The sequence below is a fragment of the Lactuca serriola genome, chromosome 2 (assembly GCF_051521515.1).
Source record: "Lactuca serriola cultivar US96UC23 chromosome 2, Lser_US96UC23_V15, whole genome shotgun sequence".
Classification (NCBI taxonomy): Eukaryota; Viridiplantae; Streptophyta; class Magnoliopsida; order Asterales; family Asteraceae; genus Lactuca; species Lactuca serriola.
Window position 1 is genome coordinate 37156227 of NC_136409.1, and position 27331 is coordinate 37183557.

The following is a 27331-nucleotide window of genomic DNA, read 5'->3' on the forward strand; positions in this document are numbered from 1 at the left end:
GAGTGATCCGATTCAGGAAGAGGGGCAAGTTGGGGCCCCGATATATTGGTCCATTCCGAGTGATCGCGAGGGTAGGCCGGGTAGCCTATCGTTTAGATTTGCCAGCAGAGTTGGGGCAGATTCACGACACTTTCCATGTGCCGCAGCTGCGGAAGTGTATAGCCGATGAGTCGGTAGTGGTTCCATTAGAGGATATTCAGGTGGATGCGAGCCTGAATTATGCTGAGAGACCAGTGGCCATCAGAGATCGGAAAATCAAGGTTCTGAGGAACAAGGAGGTACCCCTGGTTTTGGTTCAGTGGCAGCATCGGAAGGGGTCCGAAATGACTTGGGAACCGGAGCGCGAGATGCGTGAGCAGCATCCAGAGTTATTTGTGGAGCAAGACTTCGAGGGTGAAGTCTAGTTCTAGTGGGGGAGAATTGTAACAGCCGGATTCCCAGGTATTAATTAATCATTATTTTTATTGTAATTTGTAAGTGGACTCGGTGAGTTGGAGCCTAGAACTCGCTGAGTATGATCGCAGATTTGGACACGGGTTTGCGGCCGGACTCGGCGAGTCCAAGAGTGGACTCGGCGAGTCCATGCTGTTTAATGAAACCCTAATTTCCCGGCCCCGAGCCCTATTTAAAGGGCCTTATAACCCTTCATTGCGGCTACCTTCGACCTTGAGAGCACCAGAGCATTTGAGAGTCCTTGTGAGTGAGAAAAGAGGCCATTATTCACCATCTTTGTGTGTGTTTGCAAGAAAGGAAGAGGAAGGCCAAGCTAGGAGAGTTAGGGAGCTTGGATCTACTTCTATTTCAGCAGAGGAAGCTTTTTGAGGTAACATTCAGAGCTTATTCTCGTGTTTTTGTTGATATGGCCAAATCTAGGGTTTCTTTATGCCTTGTTTGCCTTGTATTTGGAGTGTGAGAGGTCCCTTGGGGAAATGGTACCTAGATCTGGACCTTATTAGGTCCAGAGAGTCCCAAATGCCCTGCTTTATTCCTTTTCTTTTGAGTTTGGGATTTAGGTTACCATTTTAGAGGTCATTTCACTAAAAGGATCCTTGTAAACATTGCATGGTAGCCAAGATTGTGACTTTACGTGATGAATGTGCTTGGAAGGACTGGATCTATGAGTTAATGGAGCGGATCTGACCTTAGGAGCGAATTTGAGTTGATGCATGGCATGGACTCGCCGAGTCTGAAGAACAGACTCGGCGAGTAGCATGAAGATTGTCCTTAACCACTCAGCGAGTGGTCTTGTTGAGTTAAGGTGTTGACTCAGTGAGTCAGAGAGGGTTGTCGAGTGGACTGAGTCAGATGGGACTCGCTGAGTTGTTCTTGAGACTCGGCGATTTGAGTCGTGGTGGTCCCGCGATTCATGCCAGGTAGGACTCGTCGATTCAGGGGAGTACTCGACGTGCCAGGAGAGGATCCGAGGGAGTCAGTGAACACGTATAGACTCGCCGAGTCGCTCTAGTGCACTCGCCGAGTCCGGTCAAGTTGACCGTTGACTGTTGACCAGAGTTGACCAGTGTTGACTTGATAGGGGTAGTCAACCTTAGTTGAGAAAGTGTTAATTAGAGATATATTGTATTATAGGAGGATTATAGCTCGGAGGATCGAGCGCGAGTGATTCCGGGACTTACGAGTATCGAGATACACGAGGTGAGTCTTCTCACTATACTTTACCTTGAGTAGGTAACCAGAGTTATGATACAGTGTTTGTATACTATATATGTGTTATGTGTTGCATTGCATTATTCTATGTGATTTATGCTGTGCATGTTTACAGAGTTAGAACCTGAGGGTTCACAGAGTTTGGGTGCACGGACCCACAGAGTTATAGCCTCGAGTGGCTAATATTTGTTATATGTGGTATTTTGGGGAACTCACTAAGCTTTGTGCTTACAGTGTTGGTGTTATTTGTTTCAGGTACTAGTGATGACCGTGGGAAGGCACTGGCTTGATCAGTACACACACATGGGATTTTTATGATATGTGATCTTGGGATGTTTTGTATGACACTGATTGGAGTTTCAGACATTGATGTTTTATGAAAATTTAATGAAAATGTTTTTATATTATGTGAAAAATTGTTTTGAAATTTACGTTGTTACACATAATTTGTGATGCTGTGACGAAATTTGCCAAGTTGTATGAAAATTTGAGTCAACAACTATCTCAACTCTCTACAACTGAAAAAAAAATTATGGAGGTCATCACTTTGTTAAAGGAGCTCAAAACATTATCTACAAAGCCAGTCTCATCTTCTCAACTATCTTCAGATGTTCCGTTCCAAAAAATTTCTCAATTCAAAGAAATACTTCTCAAACAGTTGGCTCCTCTTTCTCGCATTTCCAGCCTTCTTCCAACAACAGATGCCCCGCCTGTTATTACAAGGGTGCAAGGGGTAGAAAGGAAGGGTGAAGATTCGAAGGCTGGTGATGATGATGCGAAGGTGGTGGGAAAGGTATTTTCTTCGAAGATCCCAACGACAAAGCCAATCATAGCAACTGGTGGTCCAATTACTTCGACAGTAGTAACAACCGTGCCAATTACAAGACCAATTTCGAAAGGTATTGTGATTGGTAAATCTGCTGATGTTGGTGGGAGTGATTCGAAAACTAAAGAAGTAATTGAAGATTCAACTTCAAAAGCCATATGTAAAACTATTTTGGTGGAGAAGTCAAAGGAAGAAAAGAAAGTTGAGGCTGATGCTGAACTGGAGAGGATGAGATTAGTACAGAGCATAATGACACAAAGAGCAAGTGATCCTCCAGGCATGAACAAAGGTGATCCATCAAAGCATTATAACTACGAAACAATCGAAGCCAAGGTTGCATTCAATCATATGTATTCATTCGAGAAGAAGCCAAAACAGAGCTACATAGTTACGAATACTGATGCAAGCCAATTGGATTTTCCAATCAATAAGATGATGTTCATCATGCCCAGTTCAAAGCTAAAAGCAAATTCAAAGAGAAGGATGAAGGAACACATATGAAGATTAGATTTCATGCAGTCCTTGCTAAACCTTCTGAAGAGGTGTGGTCACAAATAAAGATAAAGAAAGTGATCAGTATAAAGACGGATGTTGTTTTTGAAAACACAGTCCAAAATATGAAGTATGTGGTAGCCAGGGCGAATGGGAATGTTTGTGATTTTACTATTGCTGATTTTCCACTAATGAACTTGTATGACCTTATACAAGTTGCATTGCTGTTGAAGGAAAGATCTTTCTCTTATCTTCAGAATACTGATCCAGATGATTTCAAGCTTGGAGTTACTCACATCAAGATCTTCATTGAAAATTATTAGTAATGCTTAGCATTAATATATGTGGAGTTAGCTACAGCAAAAGGGTTAGAAATAACAGCTCCAATGGCTCCTTTGAAGACTCAAGCAGATCTGAAAAAGTATGCTGATGGTGAAATTTGCTTGAAGCCCTTTGGGTTAGTCTTCTCAGGGAAAGTCAAGTCTGGGGAATCGAAAAGATTTTTGTTCCAGGCTGGTGAGGTGGAAAGATACTCAACTTCTCAATATACGAACTTAATTGTTCGTATGAATCATTGTAAGAAGAATAATGAAGGAGATAAGAAGGAGCTTAAGAAGATAATTTCCTGGTATACTGAGATACGAAGAGTGATGTTGTATTCCATCCAACTGCTTACGAATTGAAGTCTTCGACTATGATTACAAAGGGGGAGATTGTAACGGTTGTTTTTGTTGTAATTAGTTGAAGCATGCTTTGTACTCTTCGTATGAATTGTAATCTATTTTATTAGGGTGCTTTTATATGAAGCTTAAGTGATTATGCCTTAGTATATTTTTGGTACGCTTTATGTATCCTATAAATAGGATCATTTACTAGAGTTAGATAACTTTGACAGTCTTGTCTATTTTTCTCTGTAAACACACAAAGCATAATAGAGCTGAAGCAAAATCTTATTTACATCCTGTGTTCAATCTCTCAATATGAACTCTGATTAATATCTTACTCAATTCATTGATTCATCACTTCCCCTAGTTATTTTTATTCCACTCTTTGGTGTCATTGGGTGTGATACCATTAGAGGGATTCTGCTTTGGATCCTTTCATCCAAGCAACTTCATGGAGGTTCAAGATCTCAAGCATAAAGATCAAGGGCTACATAAGAGGTATGTTTTTCTTACTTATGTTTTAGTTTTTCTAGGGTTAATGTAATTAGCATGAAGTCATAGGTCCATAGGATGCATGTACACTTAGGTATATCGTTGTTTCGATTTTTCTGCTGCCTAGTTTTAGAGTATATTTGATGCGTAGAAAACCCAACAAAAACAATATCAGAGTAAAACTCCCGGAGATCTCATGTGCGGAAAATGTAGTGTGATGCACTACGATCATGTCGGCTCCTTTCCCTTCGAAGAGGAAGTACCTGAAACCAAAAATAAAAATTGTAAGCACAAAGATTAGTGATTTCCCTCATCATACCACATACCATACAATAACATACCGCCTATCATATTTGGTGTTGGCCTACCCCTTCAGTCTCTTTCAACCGGTAACTGCCTTGCATATCAGGGTGCTGGCCTACCCCTTTGGTCTCTTTCAACCCGTAAATGCCTAGCATATCTGGGTGCTAACCTACCCTATCGGTCTCTTTCAACCAGTAACGGGGACTATTTCACCCTACCACTACCACATATCATCCTAGTACATAAACACATAAGTTACATACTGCCTAGCATATCTGGGTGGTGGCGGTAACGAGTCTATCCTACCCCTCCTACCACTATCACATAATATCATAGCATACTAGCAGATAAATCATAACAGATAGTGGCATACCAGACAATTATCACAAAGACAATCATCTCAACTATAATCAACTACTAGTGGGCCGACATTGGTGCTTTCGACCCACTTCTACTGGAAGGTAACTCACCTAAAATGCTGTAAAGTAGTTGGATTGTCCTCTGCTCTGAAATTAACCCCATTCAAACTCCTACACAAAATATTCCCTTTAAATACCCTTTCATACCCATAACCCCTTAAGGGTCAACTTTGGTCAAAGTCAAAGTCAACATTCTGTTCAAAGTCAACATTCTGGTCAATGTCAACATTCTGAGTTGACTCAACTCGTCAAGTTGGCCCCTCAACTCGCCGAGTTCCATAAATCATAAAACCCTGAAATCGCGATCCAGATCGTTGAGTTCTTTCATGAACTTGTCGAGTTCCTTCTATCAACATAATCGGGACTTTCCCACGCAGCTTGTTAAGTTCGTCCTTGAACTCTTCGAGTCCTTACTTTTATAGAATCGGGACACTTCGTCCCAACTCGTCGAGTTCCTTTATAAACTCATCGAGTTCTTCAGTTTATTAAGCTTTCTTAATGTATTAAGCCATTATTCTTCAAGTCTAAGTCCAAATTACAGATTTGGGTCGAATACACCTCTAGGAGGGTAAAGTTTCCAACTTTACCCATTAAGACTCATCCTAGAAGAAATGAGCCCTAACCCTAGCTCAAAATGGCTTAGTTCCAACTTCGAAAACCATCAACACTTCAAGATAAGCCATATGGTCATAAATCTGGACTCTAGGGACAGTTTGGTCACGTAAAGTTCCTATCTTTACTTGCATGCATTGACTACTTGGCTCAAAAGGCCAAAAAAGATGGTCCACAAGTTGCATGGGACTTCCATGGCCATAAAGTTAGCACCTTTATGCCATGAAATCCCCTAAAGACCCTAGATTTGAAAGGTTTGCCCACATGGGATGTCCAAGTCCCAAAGACCAACATTCCTGGACCAAAATATGGAGAAAACATCCTAAAACTAGATCTAAACATACTATAAACAAGATAGGAGCTTTATACCTTAGATGAACCAGAAATGAAGCTCAATTTCTGGATCTACTCTCCTCCTACACGTCCTTGCTCCTTCTTCAAGTATCTTATTCTTCAAAATCACAAAGGATGCACAAAAATGGATCAAAACTCTCAAAAGTGAATTAGGGTTTCGCGGCTAGGGTTTGGGACAATGGAGGCTGTAAACGAGGCCAACTTATGGGGGGTTAAGGTGTTTAAATAAGGTACAAAACCCTGAAAATTAGGGTTTCATTCTTCCAGCCCTACTCGTCGAGTTGAGGCTTCTCGACTCGGCGAGTAGAATTCACAACTTGCGTCCCAATCCATCTCTACTCGACAAGTTTGGGGCCTCCAACTCGTCAGGTTTCTATACAAAAATGAATAAATTATGAATTAAATACATAACAGTAACCACACATTACAATATAACCTTAAAAAAATCAAGAAAGCTTAATTAATATTAGGCCTGTCATGATTGAAAAGCTTATGTTTGAATAAACTCTACCAATGGCTTTTCAAATTTCATATGCTTTTGGGGTGAAAAAACCATTGAAAAAGCTTCCAAAACTCCTATTGTGAATACTAATAGATTTGTACTTCCTACATTACTAACTCATATCTCCTGCAATGCTCCTGCTTTAGTACCTTATACATCCTGCAACTCTTTGCCTTGTTGGTGGTGTGGTTAATATGAATGATCATAAAACATCCACTTCTAATTACTACAATACAACCATCAAATATTGTGATTTTTAGATCTCAAGATTGAAAAATATGTTTTCATTATCACTTACTCATAGGCCTATTGCCAACTTGTGATGTAGAAGATGAGATCATGAACCCATGATGCAGAAAGATGGGTTTGTGTGTGGAAACCAGATTAAGGAGAAATGACGATGATCATGAAGCCAAACAAAACCAGTATAGAAACATGAAATCGACATCAAAACCCAATATTTTTGAAATCAATCAAAATCCAAAAATAAGAGAGTAACACCAATATTGAAACTCAAAATCAAGATCCTAAATACCTAAAGCAAAACCAGTACACAAATCCATAAACCATAATCAAAACCACATTGTAAACCATAGTTGTTTAGCATAACTCATACCAGGTTTGCTTTGGGAAATCACCTATAGAAATATCAAGTATAAAAAAATAAAATTATAAAAAAAGAGCAGTAAACAACTCAACTTCTGATCAGGCCGATTTATACATGTAAGAACTTCTTCCCTACTAATGTTACTTAACTTCTATTTTTTAAAAAAGCCAGATACTACTTACTTTCTTAAGTAAGAACTAATACACCCTGTAACGACCCAAAATTTTCAAATAAAATTTTCTTTTTTATTTAGCCAAACATTCCCATAAAACATGAAGTAACATTAACCACTCTTTTCAAAATTCATAACATTAACATTTTATTTAAAACATCAGAGTGTCCCATCAAAACAAATGTTGGAGAGTGCACGTCGTGCCATCAAGCCTTGCCCTTGTCCATCTAGAGAGTGCACGCCGCTCCATCAAGCCTTAACTAAGCAACATGCCTCTCAATATAGTTTAGGCTCTCGTCCATCTGGTTTTAGTGAAAACAAATCAAGCCCTTCTTGGGGCAATCCCGGCTAAAGTGACTCGGCTTGCCACATGCATAACATCCCAAGCCTGCTATCTGAAAAGCCCTACTGTGCGATTTACTGCACTTGGCACACCGGACATGAACCTGCTGGCCCCTACTAGAAAATTTTGAGGTCTTAGTCTTTTTAGCCTGACCTACTGCTGTCTTTGCTTGCTCTAGCTCCCGCTTTGTGCGGAAGTCCAACTCCATCTCCCGCTCATAGGCCTTTTCCACCATCTCATTCAGGGTTTTACACCCTATAAAACTCACAAAATCGCATATATCATCCCTCAACATGGAATGATACCTCTTCCTCCTCATGTCCTCATTTGTAGCATACTATGGAATCAATAATTGCACGTTCCCAAAACTTGGCGGTGATCTCCACCACAGTCTTGGTGGTCTGCTGAAGCTCATGAAACTCCCGCACCAATTATTACACCTCAATAGGTGGTGCAAACTCCAAATCAAATTGCCTAAAAAACTTGGCCCACATCATCTTAGCCACACCGACTGCTCCCACCTAGCTAGTCACATATCCCCACCAATCTCAAGCCCGATCCCTCAGCATACAGGAAGCAAACCCCACTTTCACCGCATTATGGCATGAACTCGTGCGCTGGGTGTTTTCTATGTCCGCCACCCAGCATCGGCTAACAATGGGGTCCTTGACCCCGAAAAACTCTGGCGCCCCATGTTGGATTAGTGTCTAAGTCCATAACTATTTTGGTATGTACTTGACCCGATGGTGCATGGTCCTTTTGGGTTGCCTTCACCAAAGCAACTTGATTGGAGAAATAAATAGAGAGAGAGGTTATTATGATTTATTAATATGTTATAAGAATAATATATTAAAGGAGAAATCATATTTGTTTAATTAATATTGGTCAATAATTAATTAAGAATTAATTTTGTGATCAAGTGTAATTAATTAAACTAGAGGGGTTGAATTGTAATTATGTGATAGTTGCAAAATAGGGCAATGGTTATCCTTGTTAAAGGATGGACGAATTCAAGGATAAGGATATCCTTAAAATCGTCCAAGGTCCATGAGATAGGGGTTTTCTAAGACTTATCTTATGGTTACTTGGTGGGCAAGTAAGTAGATAAGGATAAGGACTGAAACCCTAATCCCAACCCTATATAAAGACTCCTAAGGCTCATGAATTCGTCTAAGCCTTCCCAAGAAGTCCTAAGGACGAATTCCTACCTCTCTCCTCTCTCTTTATACCTTCTCTATTTGCTCTTGGTGTTTGTAAGCCATTAGAGGAGTGACACTTGTGACTCTAAGCCTTCCAAAGTCAATTCAAGGAGGAATTGGGATTGTTATTACTACATAACAATCAAGGTAATATCTTAAATTATGTTAATATTGATTTCCATATGCTAGAATTAGGGTTTATAGTGTTGGATTCAAAGCATGTACAATAGAGAAACCTAGATCCAAGCATTAGGGTTTGTATGAGCACATAGGATGTCTTATGACCAAAACCCATCACCCCACACGCCTTGAACTCCCGGAATGAGGGAGTTCGGGCCCTCACCTGGCCTGCATCAATCTCGACTCTAAATGCCCTGAGCCCCTCCTCTATGATCTCCATCATACCCTCCTTGACCATCCCAAATATGACTGGGGTAGCGTCAAGGATGCCCCTCATAACCTCGGCTGCGATAAGCTCTCGCATCCTCTCCTCAATGGGATCGGTACCATCGCCCAACCCATATCCAGATCCCGATCCTGATCCCCCAGCTATGTGTCGCGTCACCACCATACTGTACTGCAATACCATAAAACATAATGATCAAGATGTCTATATAGGGGATCCTTCCACACCAGTCCTCCTTATAGGTTCCAGGTCTAACATTGGTTCGGGTACATGTCCTGTGCTTTCAGTAGTACGGGCCTAATACTACCTTCCATGCCTACCTGTACCTTCCCCAAGGTCCTACCTGATAACTCTAACTAGTCACAAAGCAAATCATATCTCATATTTATCACATAGCTCAAATCCTAGGCTAACCTAAGATTCCCTCCATCCATAGCAAACCAGAACTCAATCATAACAGGTTGCCTTATGCATGCAAATTATACACAGAACAGGATCAAATAGACTTTTGAATAATAGACTCTACCCTAATACCACAACCAGACAAGGAATAAGAAATAAGGCCAAATCAATCATTCTAAGGCTATAAGACCCTAAATGTATACAATTTTGAAAGCATACACATAGCAAGGCCCATACGATTATCATAACTCACATATTAGTATAACATGGCTAACACATTGGGGAACTACTTACTTGGCTCGACCGATCACACGCATTGCACTCTCCTCTTTTCCAGTTTAAGAAGTTTTAACATTTTTTAAACAATTTTACCATTTCCTTAGTTTGAGTCCTAACACACCCGAAAGTATGTCTGAATCCCTTAAACCAAGGCTCTGATGCCAACTTGTAACAACCCAAAATTTTCAAATAAGATTTTCATTTTTATTTAGCCAAACATTCACATAAAACATGAAGTAACATTAACAATTGTTTTCAAAATTCATAACATTAACATTTTATTTAAAACATCAAAGTGTCCCATCAAAACAAATGCTGGAGAGTGCACGTCGTGCCATCAAGCCTTTCCCTTGCCCTTAGCCTCAGAAGTACCTAAAACAAATCAACAAACTGTAAGCTAGTCCTTAGTGAGTTCCCCAGAGCATACCCCTCACGCAATCCACATAAACACATATCATATTAGCTACAACAGCTACATATACCACATAAGCCATGCATATAAACATATAAGGATGTTGTGGGCTCTTCCCAAGGTCTTACTCCAGGATGCCATGGGCTCCCCCATATGGTCTTACACCTAAGTGCCATGGGCTCCCCCATGGTCTTTAGCTGGAAAGCCATGGGCTCCCCCACATGGTCTTACATCCAAGTGTCATGGGCTCCTCCCATGGTCTTTACTTGAAAAGCCATGGGCTCCCCTACATGGTCTTACATCCAAGTATCATGGGCTCCCCTACATGGTCTTACATCCAAGTATCATGGGCTCCCCCGATGGTCTTCTCTGCAAGTATTACATATATAGCTAGCATAACACTAAGCATAACTAACTATTATAACACATATCTCTACAACAACAAGTGTACCACATATCACAAAAGGGCCGGCCTTGTGCCTTAGACCCATTGGTATGGTGAGGAGACTCATATCTTGTGAATGCTGAACTGACAAGCTAAGATCAGATAAATCCCACATGCTGCTCCAACTCAACAACCTATGATCATCATGTAATTGACTTATCACAATCCTGACTTACCATAATTATCCTCAAAGTCAACCCTAGTCACCCCTGGTTAAAGTTAAGGTCAACAATCAATGTTGACCTCAACTCGTCGAGTGCATCTAGCAACTCGTCGAGTTACCCGGGTAACTCTTCAACTCGCTGAGTTACCTATGTAACTCGTCGAGTTCCTCAATGTCCAGAAGTCTAAAAACCCATGCAGAGTTACCTATGTAACTCGTTGGTAAACCCTACTCGACTCGTCGAGTTGTCTAAGGGACTTGACGAGTTCCTTCAGTCCTTTTTGTGTCCAGTCTTTTCCAGTGATATCCAAGGTCCCAAACTTCAGATCCAACTTCTCTTAGTGTAGTTACCACGTAAAGTTGCAAACTTTATGTGCATGCAAGGCCTCACAAGGCTAAAACACCAAAACTAAGGTTCCTACAAGGTCTTAATGCACGGAAAGGGCCTAAGTTGAATAAAGTGAGCAACTTTATGTCATTGAAGACTAAAGGGGTCCAGATCTGGAACCATATCCTTGTGACAAGTCCAGATCCGAAGATGACACCCTTTTGGCACCAAAAGTGACCATTTACATCCAAGAAAAGAGATCTAAGCAACTAAAGGTCAAGATAGTGACTTTATACCTCAATATGGTCACCAATACAGCGTGGATGTCGGATTTACTACTTTCGTCTTTGCTCCTTCTTCTTCAAGCTCCAAAATCTTCACAATCACACCAAATCACTCTCAAAAGCTCTATTTCTCTCTCAAGAAGGTGCAAGTCTCAAACTAGGGTTTCTCTGGCTGTAGGAACGATGGAAGAGGTTATAAATGAGCCATAAGTCCTTTAAATAGGGTACAAACCCCTGAAAATTAGGGTTTCTCGTTACAGTGCCTACTCGGCGAGTCGGGGCCTTCCGACTCGCCGAGTAGGATTTGAACCCCACGCCCTCATAAATGACTCTACTTGACGAGTTGGAGCTCCCTAACTCGCCGAGTCCAAGCACAAAACCCTAAAATTTTTCGATAAATTAAATGATACATGGAATAGGTGTTACACACCCACAATTTAGAATAAAATGAATTTTTATATATATTAATAAATGGTATGAGAAACTCATAAGATATAAAAATAAGAAGAACTCGCCATATGAAAGTCTAAAACAAAAATCACGAATCTTTGATGATCGTTTTTGTTCAGAGGCTACATGGTCCTCTTGTTCACCAATCTCCTCTTCGTTGACCAATTCTAATGTGCTTGAATTAGCTTTCACTACAATGTCATTAAGTGATTTTGATGTATAAACTGTATGATATAAAGCTGAATTACTCTCTAAATTATATGCTTTTATGGAATGTCCATCATTGTTCATCACCATTAACACTTGAAACATAAAATTTCTTGAATGGGTTATTCCAAGGGGAAGAAAACTTTCAAGAAATGTTATTAATCGCTTCCTACACAACCCTGACAAACCCAAATTGTCTTTTTAGTTGATTTTGATTTATCTTCATACCCAATACTTAATTAGAATTGACGTATGAAATCTAATTTATGAAACATAAACAGGCAATTAGAGTCAAAATTAACGATCTGAAAGAGATAGAGCCTAATCGAGTAAACAGAGGCAGAAAGTTGTTAACTTACGTTGTTGCATTTCCAATGTTTGGTAAGTAGTGTTCATCGTAATTGGAGTAAAAAATAACAATCTGAAAGAGAATGAACCTTAATCAGAATCAAAATCAGAAGAAAACCTAAATTACAAATCAAAATCAAATAACTTACGTTGCTGACCTTCAATGGATGGAATGTACAAATCACATTCGTCTTTCGACATCCTATTTAAACCAACGAATATAGTGGGGATCGGAATTACCATACACACCACCGCTGCATTTGATTTTGGCGGTGAAGTGGAGGCGGTCCAAACATGTTACCAAGAAAAGTCACATTTCCACTGACTGAAATCGAAGAACACGTACACATAATGTGTACTCTTGTTGTTTCCTCCGATAACTGAAACCGGTAAGCATACTGATAACTGAAATCGCTAGATGATCTTCACATAAGAGATTGGGGTTGCTTCCAGTGAGTGTACAACCCACCAATAACAACACCCATTTGTAGATTGGAGAAGAGAAAGAGAAGTGATCATCGACAAAATTTTTAGGCATGTCGACATGTCATCGAAACCGTTGTTACAAAAATGTAGCAATGTGAGTGGATAAAGTTAGTGGTGGTGGAATGGAGGTGAACGTCACGATCGACGGAAAAAGAGACGTGAAATCGACATTTGCGGAGTGAGAAAGGAAAGAAATCACCGGCTCAGGTAGAGGTGGAGTGAATAAAGAAGAGACGAAAATTAGAAGAAGTCTTTAGCAGACAAATGTTACATGGAGCAAAACCATTAGAGAGTTAAAGCGGTTGATAGAGAAGACACCACATATGATAGCTGAGAGTTAGGCTATGTTTGGGCTTACTGGTTGAAAAACTAGCTGTTAGCTGAAAAGTTAGGTGATAGTTGAAAAGCTAGCTGTTAAATACAAAGCTAGCTGATAGCTGAAAAGCTAACTGATAAAAAATGACGTTTGGTAAAGCTAGCTGAAAAACATGAAATGACATTTAAAAGAATGTGTTTTTATAATTAATTAAGGGGTATATTTGAATTTTTTTTAAAAAACTCATAAAAAGCTATTCTAAGTAGCTTTTTAAAAAACTAACTTGTAACTTACTTTTTGGCTTGCCAAACATAACAAATTAAAAAAACTCGAAAAATTAGCTAGCTTTTCAGCTAACTGTGGCGCGCCAAACACAACCTTAAAGCGGTGGATAGAGAAGACACTACATTGATCACCCGTTGACTGATGACTAAATTTGACAACCTCCATAAATTACTGTGGCCAAAATCTGAATGAGGAAAATATTACTATTCATTTCCCATTCTAAATTTTATATACCAAAGGGCCAATGGCCTAGCAGTAAGGAGTGGTCCTCTCATAGGAGATGTCATGGGTTCAAGTCTCGGTAGAAACATAGGTGGTTATTTAGGAGTATGTTAGTTTGCCGTTTCAAAATTTTTTTTATATGTATTTATAATTATAATAGTTTTTTTTAAACACACAAAAAAATGGTTAGTTTACTTGGGTGCTGTTTGATTTTCTGAAGCAAAAATTTATGAAGTCTACGGACCACCTCTGCAACCCTCTGCAGTAGAAGAGGTGGACCAAATGGGTGCAGACTGTAATAAGAAGCGTGTTTGTTTTTTTTAACATCTGCATACTACTGTAGATATTAAAAAAATAAAATAAACTAATTTTATAAATTAAAAATAGTTTTTTAATACGAAAAATTTAATAATGTATAACATTTCGGCAAGAATTAATGATATTTCAATAAAAAATAATGATATTTCAATAAAAAATAAATATATTTAACAAAAAATAATGATATTTCGTCAAGAATCTATCATTATTCAATATAAAAAAAAATCAACAAGAATAAAAAAAAAGTGAAATAAAATTTCAACAATATATAATAAAAATTTCAGCTAGAAAAAAAAAGAAGTTGGAAGAAGCAGTACAAATGCTGTGCAAAAGAGAGCACGCGACACAGCAATAAAAGATCTAAAGATATTTAAAAAAAAAACAAACACCACCTAAGTTTTGACTTCTCTCTTGTTTTTTTTAATTATTTTTTTTAATAAAAATTTTGTTTTCAAATGGAACATTAGACCCAAAGAGGCAAAGACCCAGAAGGCTGGTGACTGGCGAGTGGCGACTAAAGATCGCTGTATCTCCGTCCAAACAAATTCACCGTCTGCTCTCTCTCCCCTGTCTGTACCTTCGACCCAACCCACCCCATCTTCTCACAATTCTTACGAAAGAGCCCTAAAGCTATAACCTAATCAGAATCACCCGGAAAAGAACCCCAAACTACCGTGATAATGGCCGGAAATCAGGCCACCGGTGATGGTCTATCGGTGAATATCGCCGGAATGTCAAAGAATCAACTCTACGATATCATGTCCCAGATGAAGGTAAAAACACAAACCCCTCTTTTTCTGTCGTTTTTTTTTTCTTTTCAAATTGACGATTCCTCCTTTGTTTCCCGAATTTTACAAGAACTTCGATGTATGTTGTTGGTGTTAAGTGAATGTGAGGAGTTTAGACTAAACTGGATTCTTATTTGAACATATTTAGTCAGATTAGGGAGAATGAACAGCTTGATATGGTAATTTATTTCCTTGAATTAGGGGAAAAGATGAAAAACTAAACTTGAAAACCTTATTTTGGGACTCAAACCGATGCAATCGATTTATCTGTGTTTCCTTTTGCAGACATTGATCGAACAGAACCAAGATCAAGCGAGACAAATCTTGATTCAAAACCCTTTACTCACTAAAGCTCTCTTTCAGGTCTTGTTCTAATCTAATATCTAGGGTTTACTTTTACTTATATCTTCTGTGTATTTGTTCTTATGATTCAGATTCAATAAATCAACGATTAGGGTTCTATGTAATTCCTGATGTTTGTTACTTTGTCTCTCTTCTTCCTTTATACCTTCAGGCACAAATAATGCTAGGAATGCTGCAACCACCTCAAGAGATACCCAACATTCAACCTACCGGAACCCACCACCCTCAGCCAGCACCACCGCAAGCACCACCACTACAGAACCAACCACCACAACAAAACCACACCACCATCTCAACACCACCACCATCATCTGTTTCCCCTTCATTGCCTCCATTACAACCACCACAACATGGCAGAGCTCAGATCAAACCTCAGGCGGCACCAATGGCAGCTCATCCATCTCATTATTCTACCCAACCACCACCATTACCTCCTGCATCTACTCCATTGCAGCAACCTTTACATATAAGTAACATCTCTCATCTGCCACTCCAACCGCCACTTCAACCACCACTACCACCACAACCAAGACCACCTTCTATGCAAACTTTCCCTCATCAAAACTATTCTCACATGGGACCCACTTCAAGTTTCCAGCACCCGGGTGGACCCCAGCTCCACCATTCACAACAACCCATGTTTCATGTATAAGGCTAAACTCGTAATTTTGTGTGTTTTGAGTTATTTAGGGTTTGTAATTTTTTTTTTCATGAACTTTGTAGTCAGGTTCAAGACCTCCTACTAGCATGGGCCCACCTTTTTCTCAAAGCCCGAATCAGCAGCTTTCTCAAGGGTTATATCAGGTATTTTGTTATTCTTTTTAAATCTCATTTGGATTAAAAAAAAAAAAAAGTAAATTGGTATTACCTTTTATGAATTTTTTACAGGGAGGAGGTTCACATGTAGGAATGGATTTTAACCAAATGGGAGTCCCTTCACAACAACCGGAAAGGGGATCCAATTGGATGCCTGAAAATGCAGTGGGACCCACTGCCACGTCATCTTTTCTTCCTGCTCATATGACCTCAGCCACTCAGCTTCCACGACCTCCATCGGTAATTTTTTTTTTTTTTATTTTTTTTTTCTTAACTTGTTATTTATTTATTTATTTAATTATTTATTTGCATGTGTGCAGTTAACTGCAGATATGGAGAAGGCATTACTTCAGCAGGTAATGAGTCTGACACCTGATCAAGTTAATCAGCTACCACCTGATCAAAGAAACCAAGTGCTTCAGCTTCAGCAGATGTTGCGTCAGTAACATATTAGGTAAAATTACTTATATACCCTTCAAGTTGTAACCCCATCAAAACTAACTTCAAGAAATTATAGCTTGAGATTCTGATTTTGATACGACAAATATATGCGTATAAATCACTTGCAAACACCCCCATGGTTTGGAAAAATGTCTTGAGTTGAGTGTTGATTAAATGACTAAAATGCCCTTTTGTTCGTGGTTTTGTTTGCTTGCTTTCTTTCAGGTACTACAGAGATGGATTAGAGAGTTCATTCTGGAGTTTGTTTTGATGTTTGTGTTTGTATTACATTTTGGTTTGATGATGTTAAGATTAGTTGTTTTAGAATTAAAGTTTGTTACTCAACTGTCTGATTCTGGAAGTACTTTTTTTTTCTTAATATTTTATGCAGTCTTTTTTTTTTTTTTTTTTTTTTTCTGAAATCGGATCCGTTTGCATTGAATATTTGGATTTTTTTTTAATATTAGGTTGCTTTTAGTCACTTAACTTTTGATTATGTTTTCATTTGGTCACTTAACTAATTTTAAGTTTTAAAATATCGTCAAACTTTTGGTTTTGTGTTCATTTAGTCACTTAACTTTTGATTTGGTCATTTAACTTTTGGATTTATGTTCATTTGGTCACCTAACTTTTAAAATTGTGCTCATTTAATCATTAATCATTAAACTTTTAAATTTGTTTAAAAGTTTAGTAACTAAATGAACATAATTTTAAAGGTTAGATGACTAAACGAGCACAAAAATATAAGTTAAGTGACCAAAATGACCTAAACTCTATAAGATAATATTGAGTTTAATGATGTAGCTTTGTTGTAGTTATTAAATATTAATAAAATCGACAAAATTAAAACGATTTTCTGCCATGCCATTAAGTTTTGACGACTTAATGGTCAGTTTGATAGTTGTTTGAGAAAATGTTGTTTTGGAAAGTTTTGTCTAAGAAAGTTTACTGATTGACAAAGAAATTATATTATTTGGTTGTACATATAACTGTGTTGAATGATAAAAAAATAACCATTCAAACATAAATATATGACTTTGGTTCTTTCTAGGAAATACATCTTACCAGTAATAACCCTATCTTTTATATAAATCAAACAATTTTTTTGGTTCATTCAATCATAAAGGTCTGATTGCACTTGGAAACATGTCTATCAAATTAATTATAACCCAAAATTTTGCATGATTATAATTACATAGGAGAAACGAGGGACTTTAACAAATTTAAAGCGGGTCTAAAATTAATATTTTAGATACATGGTTACCTTAAAATAATATTTGTTAACTCTTGAGTTTATGCAATTGTAAGCTGACTATTTTTAAAGAGGAAGCTAAAATGACCATTTTAGATATTTTGTTACTTTAAAATAATATTTTTCACAAGACTTTTTAGATAAAACTTCGATTTTTATCTAATTATCTTATTTTAAGATGGAACTATCAAATGTTTTATAACTTTATCATTTTTTTAAAGACAATATTCGTTTTAGCTGTCATTAATAAGTGTTACAAATTATAACTATATATATATATATATATATATATATATATATATATATATATATATATATATATATATATATATATATATATATATATATATATATATAGGGTTTAGGTCATTTTTGGTCACTTAACTTTTGGTTTTTTCCTCATTTGGTCACTTAACTATTTTTAAGTTTTAAAAGGTCATCAAATTTTGATTTTGTACTCATTTAGTTACTCAACTTTTGATTTGGTCACATTTAGTCACCCAATTTTTAGATTTATGCTCATTTAGTCACCTAACTTTTAAAATTTTGCTCATTTAGTCATTAAACTTTTAAAAAAATTTAAAAGTTTAATGTCTAAATGAACACAATTTTAAAAGTTTGGTGACTAAATGTGACCAAAACAAAAGTTAAGTGATTAAATGAGCACAAAACCAAAAGTTTGATAATCTTTTAAAACTTAAAAAAAGTTAAATGACCAAATGAGCACAAAACCAAAAGTTAAGTGACCAAAAATGACCTAAACTTATATTATATATATATATATATATATATATATATATATATATATATATATATATATATATATATATATATATATATATATATATATATAATATTACAGCTTAAACAGAATTAAAGGTAAATATAAATTGTTTAAAAATAAAATATATTACTTATTTAAACCAAATCTAGAGGAAATGCATTTCCGAATATGTTATTTTTACTCTCAATATTTAAAGGGACTATTTTAAGAGGTTAACTACAAACAAAAATAACAAAAGGGGTGAATTTGTATTTTATCTTCTATATATATTCTCTTACCCAAAATAACCAGAATTATTAATTTCCATTCATTTCAATAACATATACAGCTGTTTGATAATCAAATGACAGCACAACAATTAAATTATACAAACATCATTACTGGCAGATTTTTTTTATAGTAAATCGTACTTTGTTTAAAATAAAAAAAAAACTGAAACACGTTGTTACTATAAGTAAAAAACAATACATAATAATCAAAAATTATAATTCACACTAAAATTTAACCATTTCAATATAATAAACATATTTTTTTATTAATCCTTTATTGTAAAATTATAATTTAATTGTTATTGTCGATTAATAGTACATAAAATGTTAAAAAAACGATGTAAATATTTGTTAAACTTTATGCAATGTATTTGGACCCACTCTGACAAAAGGTTTGAATTATAAGTCAATGCATAAACATTAAACAATGGGAATACTCAAATACATTGTTCTTCCCCAAGTCCTTCACACTACACACCCAAACTCACCCCTTCCTTTCTCTCTCTCTCTCTCAAAGTTTCTGTAAATTATTAATGGAGGTATGGAAGACACGCATTGACTCACGCCATCGATCATGGCCATCTCTTCTCTAGATCCAAACCCCGCAGAAACTACCATATTATATTATAATTTCTTCATTCTCTTTCTTCTTTGTTGATAATCAGTAAGAATTCTGTAGTTATTAACAAAATGGCCAATTGGGAGCTCAGAAATTGCTGTAATCACGATCAATTAGTGTTCCTCATCACTCTCGCGTTCTGCGTCGTCGTCATTCTCGCGGTTTGTTATTCTATTCTGGCTCTTAGTTGTTGTAAAAGCAAATTTAGTTTATGCTTCTCTCGTCGATTCGATGCCTTTGTTGATTATCTAAGTGATTGATGCGGATTCGCTATTTTTGCTTGATTTATATCAGGTTTGACAGATTAGAAAATTCAGAGATGGATCTAATAACAAAACTCATGATGATTTGAATTCCAAATGATTACAGAAATCCGAATGTACTTATGATTTTCTATATTTCACTTACATTGAGTCTGATCCTGTCTATAAGAGTCTATGAATGTGTGTAGATGCAGAAAAATTCAACTCGTTTCTTTAATATTATGATTTTATCATATCATATGTTATTAATTTCTTATTTTTTATGCCAATCATTTGATTTCCTCTTGTAGCTATGGAGAACAGTGGTGCTTTTACCATTCAAGCTTGTCACTGTATTTCTTCATGAAGCTAGTCATGCTGTTGCTTGCAAACTTACATGTGGCCATGTAAGCAATTCCTATATGCAAAAGGGAAACAAAGTACACAAGTTCTTGATAGTATTCGATAATTTTGAAATACTAAACAATACCAAAAAATAACTAATAATCATTGCCTAAATCATCATGTGGTTGACTTTTTCTTTGAATTCAAGGTTGAAGGAATGCAGATTCATGCTGATGAAGGTGGAATGACTCAAACGCGTGGTGGTGTTTATTGGTTTATCTTGCCAGCTGGATGTAAATTTCCTCTATATCTATATCTATATATCTATATCTATATCTTAAATTTTATATTTTCTTTTGTATATTTACAGATTTAGGATCATCATTTTGGGGAATGGTTTTGATCTTGGCATCAACAAATCTTCTTGCAGCAAGAATTGCTGCAGGATGTTTAGCAGCTGCTCTAATTATCGTTCTTTTTGTTGCTAAAAATGTAAGCAACAATATTTCTTTTAATTTCTAACTAATTAATAATACTAAATATAATTACAAAAACTATTGTAAATACTGATTAATATACTAAATATCATTTTTACAGTGGACACTTCGTGGGCTTTGTATAGGTATGACTATACATGCTTATAAAATCTTTATTTCCAATAATTTTTATAAAATCTGTAACATCTAATCCTGTTTTTTGTATATTATAAATTTATAATCATCAGGATTTATTATCATTCTTGCAATAGTTTGGGTTTTACAAGAAACAACAAAAGTTCGGATTCTTCGATACATTATAATGTTCATTGGTAATACCATCTTTGACCTCTTTTGTTGACTTAAGTCCTAGCTTTTTACAAATTTGCCCCTCATACAAAATTGCAGGTGTGATGAACAGTGTCTTTTCTATTTATGGTAAAGATCCTTTTCATGAATCATTTTAAGTACACATTATATTTTTCTGATTGATTGGCGATTTATAAAATTCAAAATGACAAATAAAGTATTTACATTTTTATACAGATATATATGGGGATTTAATTTCTAGACAAGTTCACACTAGTGATGCTGAAAAGTTTGCAGAAGTTTGCCCTTGTCCTTGTAATGGTGTTGGATGGGGGGTAATTTGGTAATTTTACTCTTATATATATATTCACTCATGAAAATTTGCTATGTTTGACTAAATATTGACTAAAAATAGTATCCATAATTTGCAGGGGACTCGTGTCTCTTGTTTTTCTTGGTGTAGCAACATACTTTGGTCTTGTGATCTTATCTCAAAGTTAGTGGTATGATTATTTTATCCTTTTTTGAAATTTGGTAATTGGGAAAAATAATTTTTTTTAATCGATAAACTAATAATAATTTTTTTTTGATGTTTTCAGAGGCAAAAATTTAGAAGGTGAAGAAGTTATATTTTTATAGGTCAAAAAATTCAATGCACAGAATAGATGATGATTAGAGGTGAAAGCTAATATATATGCATTTGCTAAATTTTGAACCACAACAAACTCATGATACTTTTAGCTTCAAAGTGATTATAGTCGTTTACAATTTATTCACAAATGGTGTATTTATTTATTTATTATATTTTAAATATAAAAGTCGTGGTAAATATTTGTTTAAGTGGATGAACAAGTTATTAACCATAACATCCCGGATTCACTTCAAGGTTATTGGGGACTTGAGGATTAATAATAAAACATTGGTAAAACAATTCAAGAGTGAGAAATTAAATTGTTTCTGCTTTTTATGTCTATAAATATTCTTCCTACCCAATAAAATTATGATAAGTGTCATCATTCCATATTTTTTGAACTAACTCATTAAAGCTATATTAGGAATATATCAAATAAAATTAATTTAAATTGTGATTTGTCGTAATTATAGTGGGTATGAATAATTATAGGCATAAAAGGTAGGAGGTAATTTAATTTCTCTTGTTCAAATGTCATGAATTAATACTGGGTGTTGCTAATAAGACACCCCATGAGCATGTTTGTAACATCCCCAAAATTCAAGACCAAATTTTTGTTTTTTAATTAAGTTATTATAAAACCAACAGTATAAAAACATTCATAATAACACCACATGTCAAGACCAAAGTATTAGTAATCAAAACATGTTATCATAAAATAATATCAGAGTGTGATGCGCTGCGATCGAGCCGACTCCTTTCTTTGAAAACGAAGTACCTGAAACCAAACTGAAAATCGTAAGCACGAAGCTTAGTGAGTTCCCCAAATACCACATACCATACATATCAACATACTGCCTAGCATATCTGGTTGCTGGTCTACCCCTTCGGTCTATTTCAACTGGATACTATCTAGCATATAAATACATACTCGCATACTGTCATACATAACCATGAGCCATACATATATCATAATCAGTAAAGTGCTATGTGCCAAACATAGTCTTGCCATTATGCCATGGGCCGCCACGTGGTCTTTCTTGCCAAGCCGAGGGTCACCCCCTCCGTCTCACAGACAAGTGCCAAGAGCCACCTCCTGGTCTTCCATGCAAGCATCACAAAGACAACTAGCATACATACTACTCTACTTAGCTAATCAGCATATAGTGTGCCATGAGCTACCTCCTGGTCTTTCATACATATTGCCTAGGGCTAACCCCTAGGTCTTCCTACCACACATAATAACATACTATATGCCAGGAGCCGCCTCCTCGTCTTTCATGCATAGTGCTTAGGGCTAACCCCCATGTCTTCCTATCATACAAAACCTAAATGGGCCAACATTAGTGCCTTAGACCCATACAAACAGTGAGGAGACTCACCTCACACTGCTGAAGTCCTGCGGATAAAGTTATGGCTGTTGGCTGACAGATTCCCGAATTTGTTTACATCAAAATAACACCCAATTAATAATTAGGTTCCAACACATATCCATAAGTCCACGCTTGGGGTAAAAGACTACTTTACCCCTATCTTAGCTTGATTTAATCCCAAGGCTCAATCCAAAGGCCCAAAAGTCAACTATAGGTTAAAGCCCAACATATGGCCCAATTTTCCAAATTGGGCCCAAATCTTTATAAGGTCTTACCATAAGGCCCAACCATTTAGTCCAGTCTAACATTCAACATTCTAATGGCCCAATATCACATAAACATAAAGGCTCAAACTATGGCCCAATTTTCCAAATTGGGCCCAACTCTTCATATGGGCCTTACCTCAAAGCCTATTAATTATTCTAGTCCATTTGCTTGATCTTGGATGGCCCATTGATAACCCAATCATCAAGGCCCAATAGAAAGGCCCAACAATAAACCCAAGTGAAATTAGGGTTTCACATAAAATGACAATTAGGGTTAAATGTTTCTCACTTAATCCATTAAGTCCATCACTCTTCTATATAAATCATATGGTATGATTGGGTTTTTTATACACAATTCCATTCCAATGGCCCAAATGTGGGTCCTGATAAGTCTAAGGCCCATAAATCCAATATTAGGGTTTTCTAAACCCTAATTAAGGTTTCTAATCCCATCTTAGCCCAATAGACCCAATAGCTAGGTCTTTTGATCAATTAGGGTTTAGTAGGCTCATTAGTCACATGTTTGAGCTTTTAGGTCAATTAGGGCTTCATTAGGCCCATTAGGGTTTCATTGGGCCTACTAGGGTTTATTAGGCCCAATAGGGTTTAGTCCCTTTGTCCAAACATCCCAACGAATCAAACATAACAAGCACACCGCCACCCAACATGGCAGCTGGTGGTGGCAGGAGGCGGCAGCCACAACCTCACGGTGGTGGTTAGGGTTTTCCTTTTCCTTATTCCGACATGATTACATTTTACAACACAAAATCCAAAAATAAACACACACACACACACACTAATTAACATAAACATACACACTTGGTGGCACATGGTGGCAGCCACCACCTCACAGTGGTGGTGGTGGGTGTTCTTCGAGAATTCCGGCTAAACAACACCCAAACACCACTTAACTGCTATAGACACACATACACACACATAGTCACCCTAGTGGTGACCGGTGGTGGCGATGGCACTAGATGGCGGCAACAACAACAACTAATTTCGGTTTGACGACAACAGCCACCATGGCCGGCTGCCATGGTGGTTCTTTACAACTTCACGCGACAAAGAGCCCATACGCATGCGAATCCACATCGCAATCACTGAGAAGCATTAAAACCCGTAAACACAACAGTAGCATATGTATACTCAAGCATATAATGTCCGGCGGCCTCCCAAGCGGCTGATGTCGCCAGAGTATAGCATAAATGGCGGCCAACGGGCGGTGGCAGCCACAACCGACATACCCGACATCGAACCGCCGAACAGAATGAAGGAGAAGAAGAATTGTTGTGTAGCTAGCTTACAGAGTGTCTACGATGACTCACGACCCACGCACAATGACCCAATTCCAACTCTGATTTGGCGACTCATCGGTTGCCCACGACGTCTCCGGCAGCAGCGTTGCATTTTGATGGCGGAGTAGCGACTTGGTGTAAGGTCGAAGTTTTTGTTGTAATATGTCGAAGTCTATAATGTTATTTTACAAGGCACTTTATGTCGAAACTTAGTGTTTAGTCCTTGTAATTTTTTGTATGCTTTCACGTCTCCTATAAATAGGGACTTTACTTAGAGTTAGATAAGAATCATTATTTGTCTTGTCTACTTTCTCTTTGTAAACATTGAAAGCATAATATGATCTGAAACCAGATTCTATTTACTTTCTATGTTCATTTACTTGATTACTTTGATATATCCTCGATTCATCACATCATCACTTGGCTACTTGGTTTGATCGGAAAACGAATGAGGAAATAGTGTGGCTGGAACTGTCATGCAATGTGGCGGCTGATATCCTAGGTTTAGGGTTTAAGATGCGCGAGGTGGAAGGCACGGGTGTTATCCCATGTTCCATTTGAAACCTTGAGGCATTATTACAAGTCTGGCCCCTGATCCCATAAATCTTTTCAACTTTAATAAAAAAAATTTACCATTCAGCCCCCAGCTTCCAAAAATCTTTACCAATTAAATCTAGAATTTATCCTTTAGCCCTTGCTTCCATAATTCCTTCCATATTAAGTCCTAATAATTACCAATCAGTCCCTGTCATCATGAATATTTACAACCACTTCGAAACATACACTTTGAACTCCAACTTCTAAATTATGCCAGTTAACTCCTCGAAATCAACACCTTGCTATATAATTATTGATTTTAAGGCTATTATACATTCATTAATTTGTTTATTTATTTATTTAATAAACGGGGTGTTACAATGTTCAACGTATAACACCTGATGCTCATATGTGATCTCGATGCTCACATGTGATCCCTGATACTCACTCGAGCTTCCAAGTGCTCCATTGATCCTAGATGCTCCATGTTGATTCTTGATGCTTACATATATATCTAAGTGCTTCATTGACATGCCAAATGCTCTAATGAAAAATCTAGACGATCCATTGAATTTTCTTAAGTCTTCACACCCTAACAATCTCTTACTTGAAGGCTTCGACAACTTAGTGTACCCTGCCTATCAAAATCTTCATCATTCCTAAATCATATACTTTTTATATATACACCTTATATATATATATATATATATATATATATATATATATATGCCAATCCCCATTCATCAAAATCTTGGAAGGGCGGTTGAAGCAACTCCCAACTTCAACTTTTTAGTGGTAAAATATGAAATTAACTGAAAAAGCACAGAACGCCTCTTAATAAGCACGGTGTGCTTCCTTCCAAGTGGGCAGAGCGTATTTTTAAGATTTTGTGACTATTAAAGGTGCATTATCTCCAATGATTTGTCACTCCTCATCCTCCATAAACCTTGTAATGTTCCTTGAATGAAACCATAATCTCCTTTGAGTATTGTGACCATATCCTCTCTCCTTAAAACTAGTTTGGTGCTTTTTATGGTGATTTGGTGAAGCTTGAAGATCAAGAAAGTTTATTTGGTTGCAAGGAAAGTTGTTACTGATGGGTTTTGAGCATTCTAACACTCATATGGTGTACATGCAACCCTAGAAACCTTGGATCTATGCTTTCTCTAATATTCATGCAAATTTGATTTTTCCAAGGTTTACATCCTAACTAGCATACAATGGGGAACTTGTAATATAAAAACTAGTAGAATGACTGTAACCATCGACAAGTTTCTGGTCAAGTCAAAGCCGAGTCAAGGTCAGCAAGTCAACTTGGTCAACTCAACTAGTGTTATGTGTTAGGGATTTCTTTATGTTTACAAAGTACAACTATAAATCTTAATGCAAAGTAACACTTGAAAGTCCCAAATGTTCAAAATTTAACACCCTAATTTGATTTGGGGAAGTAACAGCTCTAGAAAGTACTATTAAATACCCTTCAGGGGTGTAAAGCACTCAAAATGAGATATAACTAAGTCTAAAGTCCTTACTATAAGAAGAAAAACATTAGTAAGGGCTCCCGACAAAGTCTCTCTCAATCTCTCCCACTACATCTCTTTCTTTCTCTCTCTCTCTCTCTCTCCCAGATCTCCCCAAGTATGTGGAATATCTCCCAAATCTCTCAACGTACTGTTCTCAGTCGAAAACAACCCAAAACAGGAGGAGAAAACCCAAAAGGACCCTCTTGGTCCGGAACCCTCCTGGTCCAAAATGTCTTCTAAGGACCCAAGAGGAGTCACATCTTTGGAACCCCTCTTGCTCCTGATCTCGCATACTCCATAAGGTCTAGGGCTTGCTTCAGAACCTCACTTCGGAAGGTCTTGCAAGTGCTTCGGAATCCCTAGCCGGCTCGCACCTCGGTCCGGACCTCCAAACTTCACACCATGCTCCGGATCAGAAGGAAGAGCTTTGGAAATTTCCAGTTGACTCCGGATCCTTGGAGAATGACTCCGGAAACCTCCTACACCCTTTGGACCCTCGCAGAAACAACACTCCACCCTGGATTTTTGTCATTTTCGGACCTTTTTCTCATTTTAAGACATTTTGACGCCGGAAATCACACCAAACTCGTATTTTTCATATCCTAAACCCCTTAAACCCCTATTTTATGCCAAAATCAATTATTTTAAACATATTTATATAAAATAATACCCAAGATTTTTAAGGAGATTCTAAGGCAAATAAAGGGGTTTGACCTTATGATGTGATGCTGATTCCTCATTTCCCATGCAAATCCCAAATAAACACACATTATCCATAAGAAAATAAGCTTTACCCACCAGCTTTCCAACTAAATGTCAAGTCACCTTTTATCCTTCCCTTAGATACGCGAATCTCCTCCCCCACATGACACACCTCACTTTCATACTCAGCAAACTCCTAAGAAATCCTCTCAACACCTTCAAGCTTCAAGTTCATCCTTTCAAAGGAAATTCTCAGATTTCCTTGGTGAGTATTTTATCCTCTTTGAATAATAAT

The 27331-nt window shown here is 37.1% G+C and overlaps 2 protein-coding genes across 4 annotated transcripts; both read left to right on the forward strand.

Moving 5' to 3' along the window:
* Positions 1-14460: 14460 nt before the first annotated feature.
* On the forward strand, positions 14461-16789 carry ESP1 (hydroxyproline-rich glycoprotein family protein). The gene is made up of 7 exons (XM_079023883.1): positions 14461-14775; positions 15076-15153; positions 15305-15799; positions 15877-15957; positions 16042-16209; positions 16290-16423; positions 16636-16789. Exons 1-6 carry the CDS (start codon positions 14683-14685, stop codon positions 16413-16415), a joined length of 1041 nt encoding a protein of 346 aa, XP_078880009.1. The 5' UTR covers positions 14461-14682; the 3' UTR covers positions 16416-16423; positions 16636-16789.
* Positions 16790-19157: 2368 nt separating this feature from the next.
* Positions 19158-21546, forward strand: LOC145086146 (uncharacterized). 3 transcript variants are annotated; one of them, XM_079023884.1, is made up of 10 exons: positions 19158-19495; positions 19888-19983; positions 20130-20214; positions 20292-20413; positions 20519-20543; positions 20646-20729; positions 20806-20835; positions 20944-21049; positions 21138-21202; positions 21306-21546. In XM_079023884.1, the coding sequence occupies exons 1-10, from the start codon at positions 19406-19408 to the stop codon at positions 21317-21319; spliced, it is 717 nt and encodes a 238-aa protein (XP_078880010.1). In that variant the 5' UTR covers positions 19158-19405; the 3' UTR covers positions 21320-21546. The 3 variants fall into 3 exon arrangements, with proteins under 3 accessions (XP_078880010.1, XP_078880012.1, XP_078880013.1); XM_079023886.1 differs by having other exon boundaries at positions 19159-19495; positions 21138-21209; XM_079023887.1 differs by lacking the exon at positions 19158-19495 and adding an exon at positions 19509-19713.
* Positions 21547-27331: the final 5785 nt, after the last annotated feature.

What these genes read in the sequence shown, in the direction of transcription:
- ESP1 (XM_079023883.1), top strand. Translation starts at nt 14,683, where the DNA reads ATGGCCGGAAATCAGGCCACCGGTGATGGTCTATCGGTGAATATCGCC. An exon ending in ATATCATGTCCCAGATGAAG is followed by an intron (nt 14,776 to 15,075) that starts GTAAAAACACAA and finishes TTCCTTTTGCAG; the next exon opens with ACATTGATCGAACAGAACCA. An exon ending in TTTCTCAAGGGTTATATCAG is followed by an intron (nt 15,958 to 16,041) that starts GTATTTTGTTAT and finishes AATTTTTTACAG; the next exon opens with GGAGGAGGTTCACATGTAGG.
- LOC145086146 (XM_079023884.1), top strand. Translation starts at nt 19,406, where the DNA reads ATGGCCAATTGGGAGCTCAGAAATTGCTGTAATCACGATCAATTAGTG. An exon ending in TTCTTTTTGTTGCTAAAAAT is followed by an intron (nt 20,414 to 20,518) that starts GTAAGCAACAAT and finishes TCATTTTTACAG; the next exon opens with TGGACACTTCGTGGGCTTTG. An exon ending in GTTGGATGGGGGGTAATTTG is followed by an intron (nt 21,050 to 21,137) that starts GTAATTTTACTC and finishes CATAATTTGCAG; the next exon opens with GGGACTCGTGTCTCTTGTTT.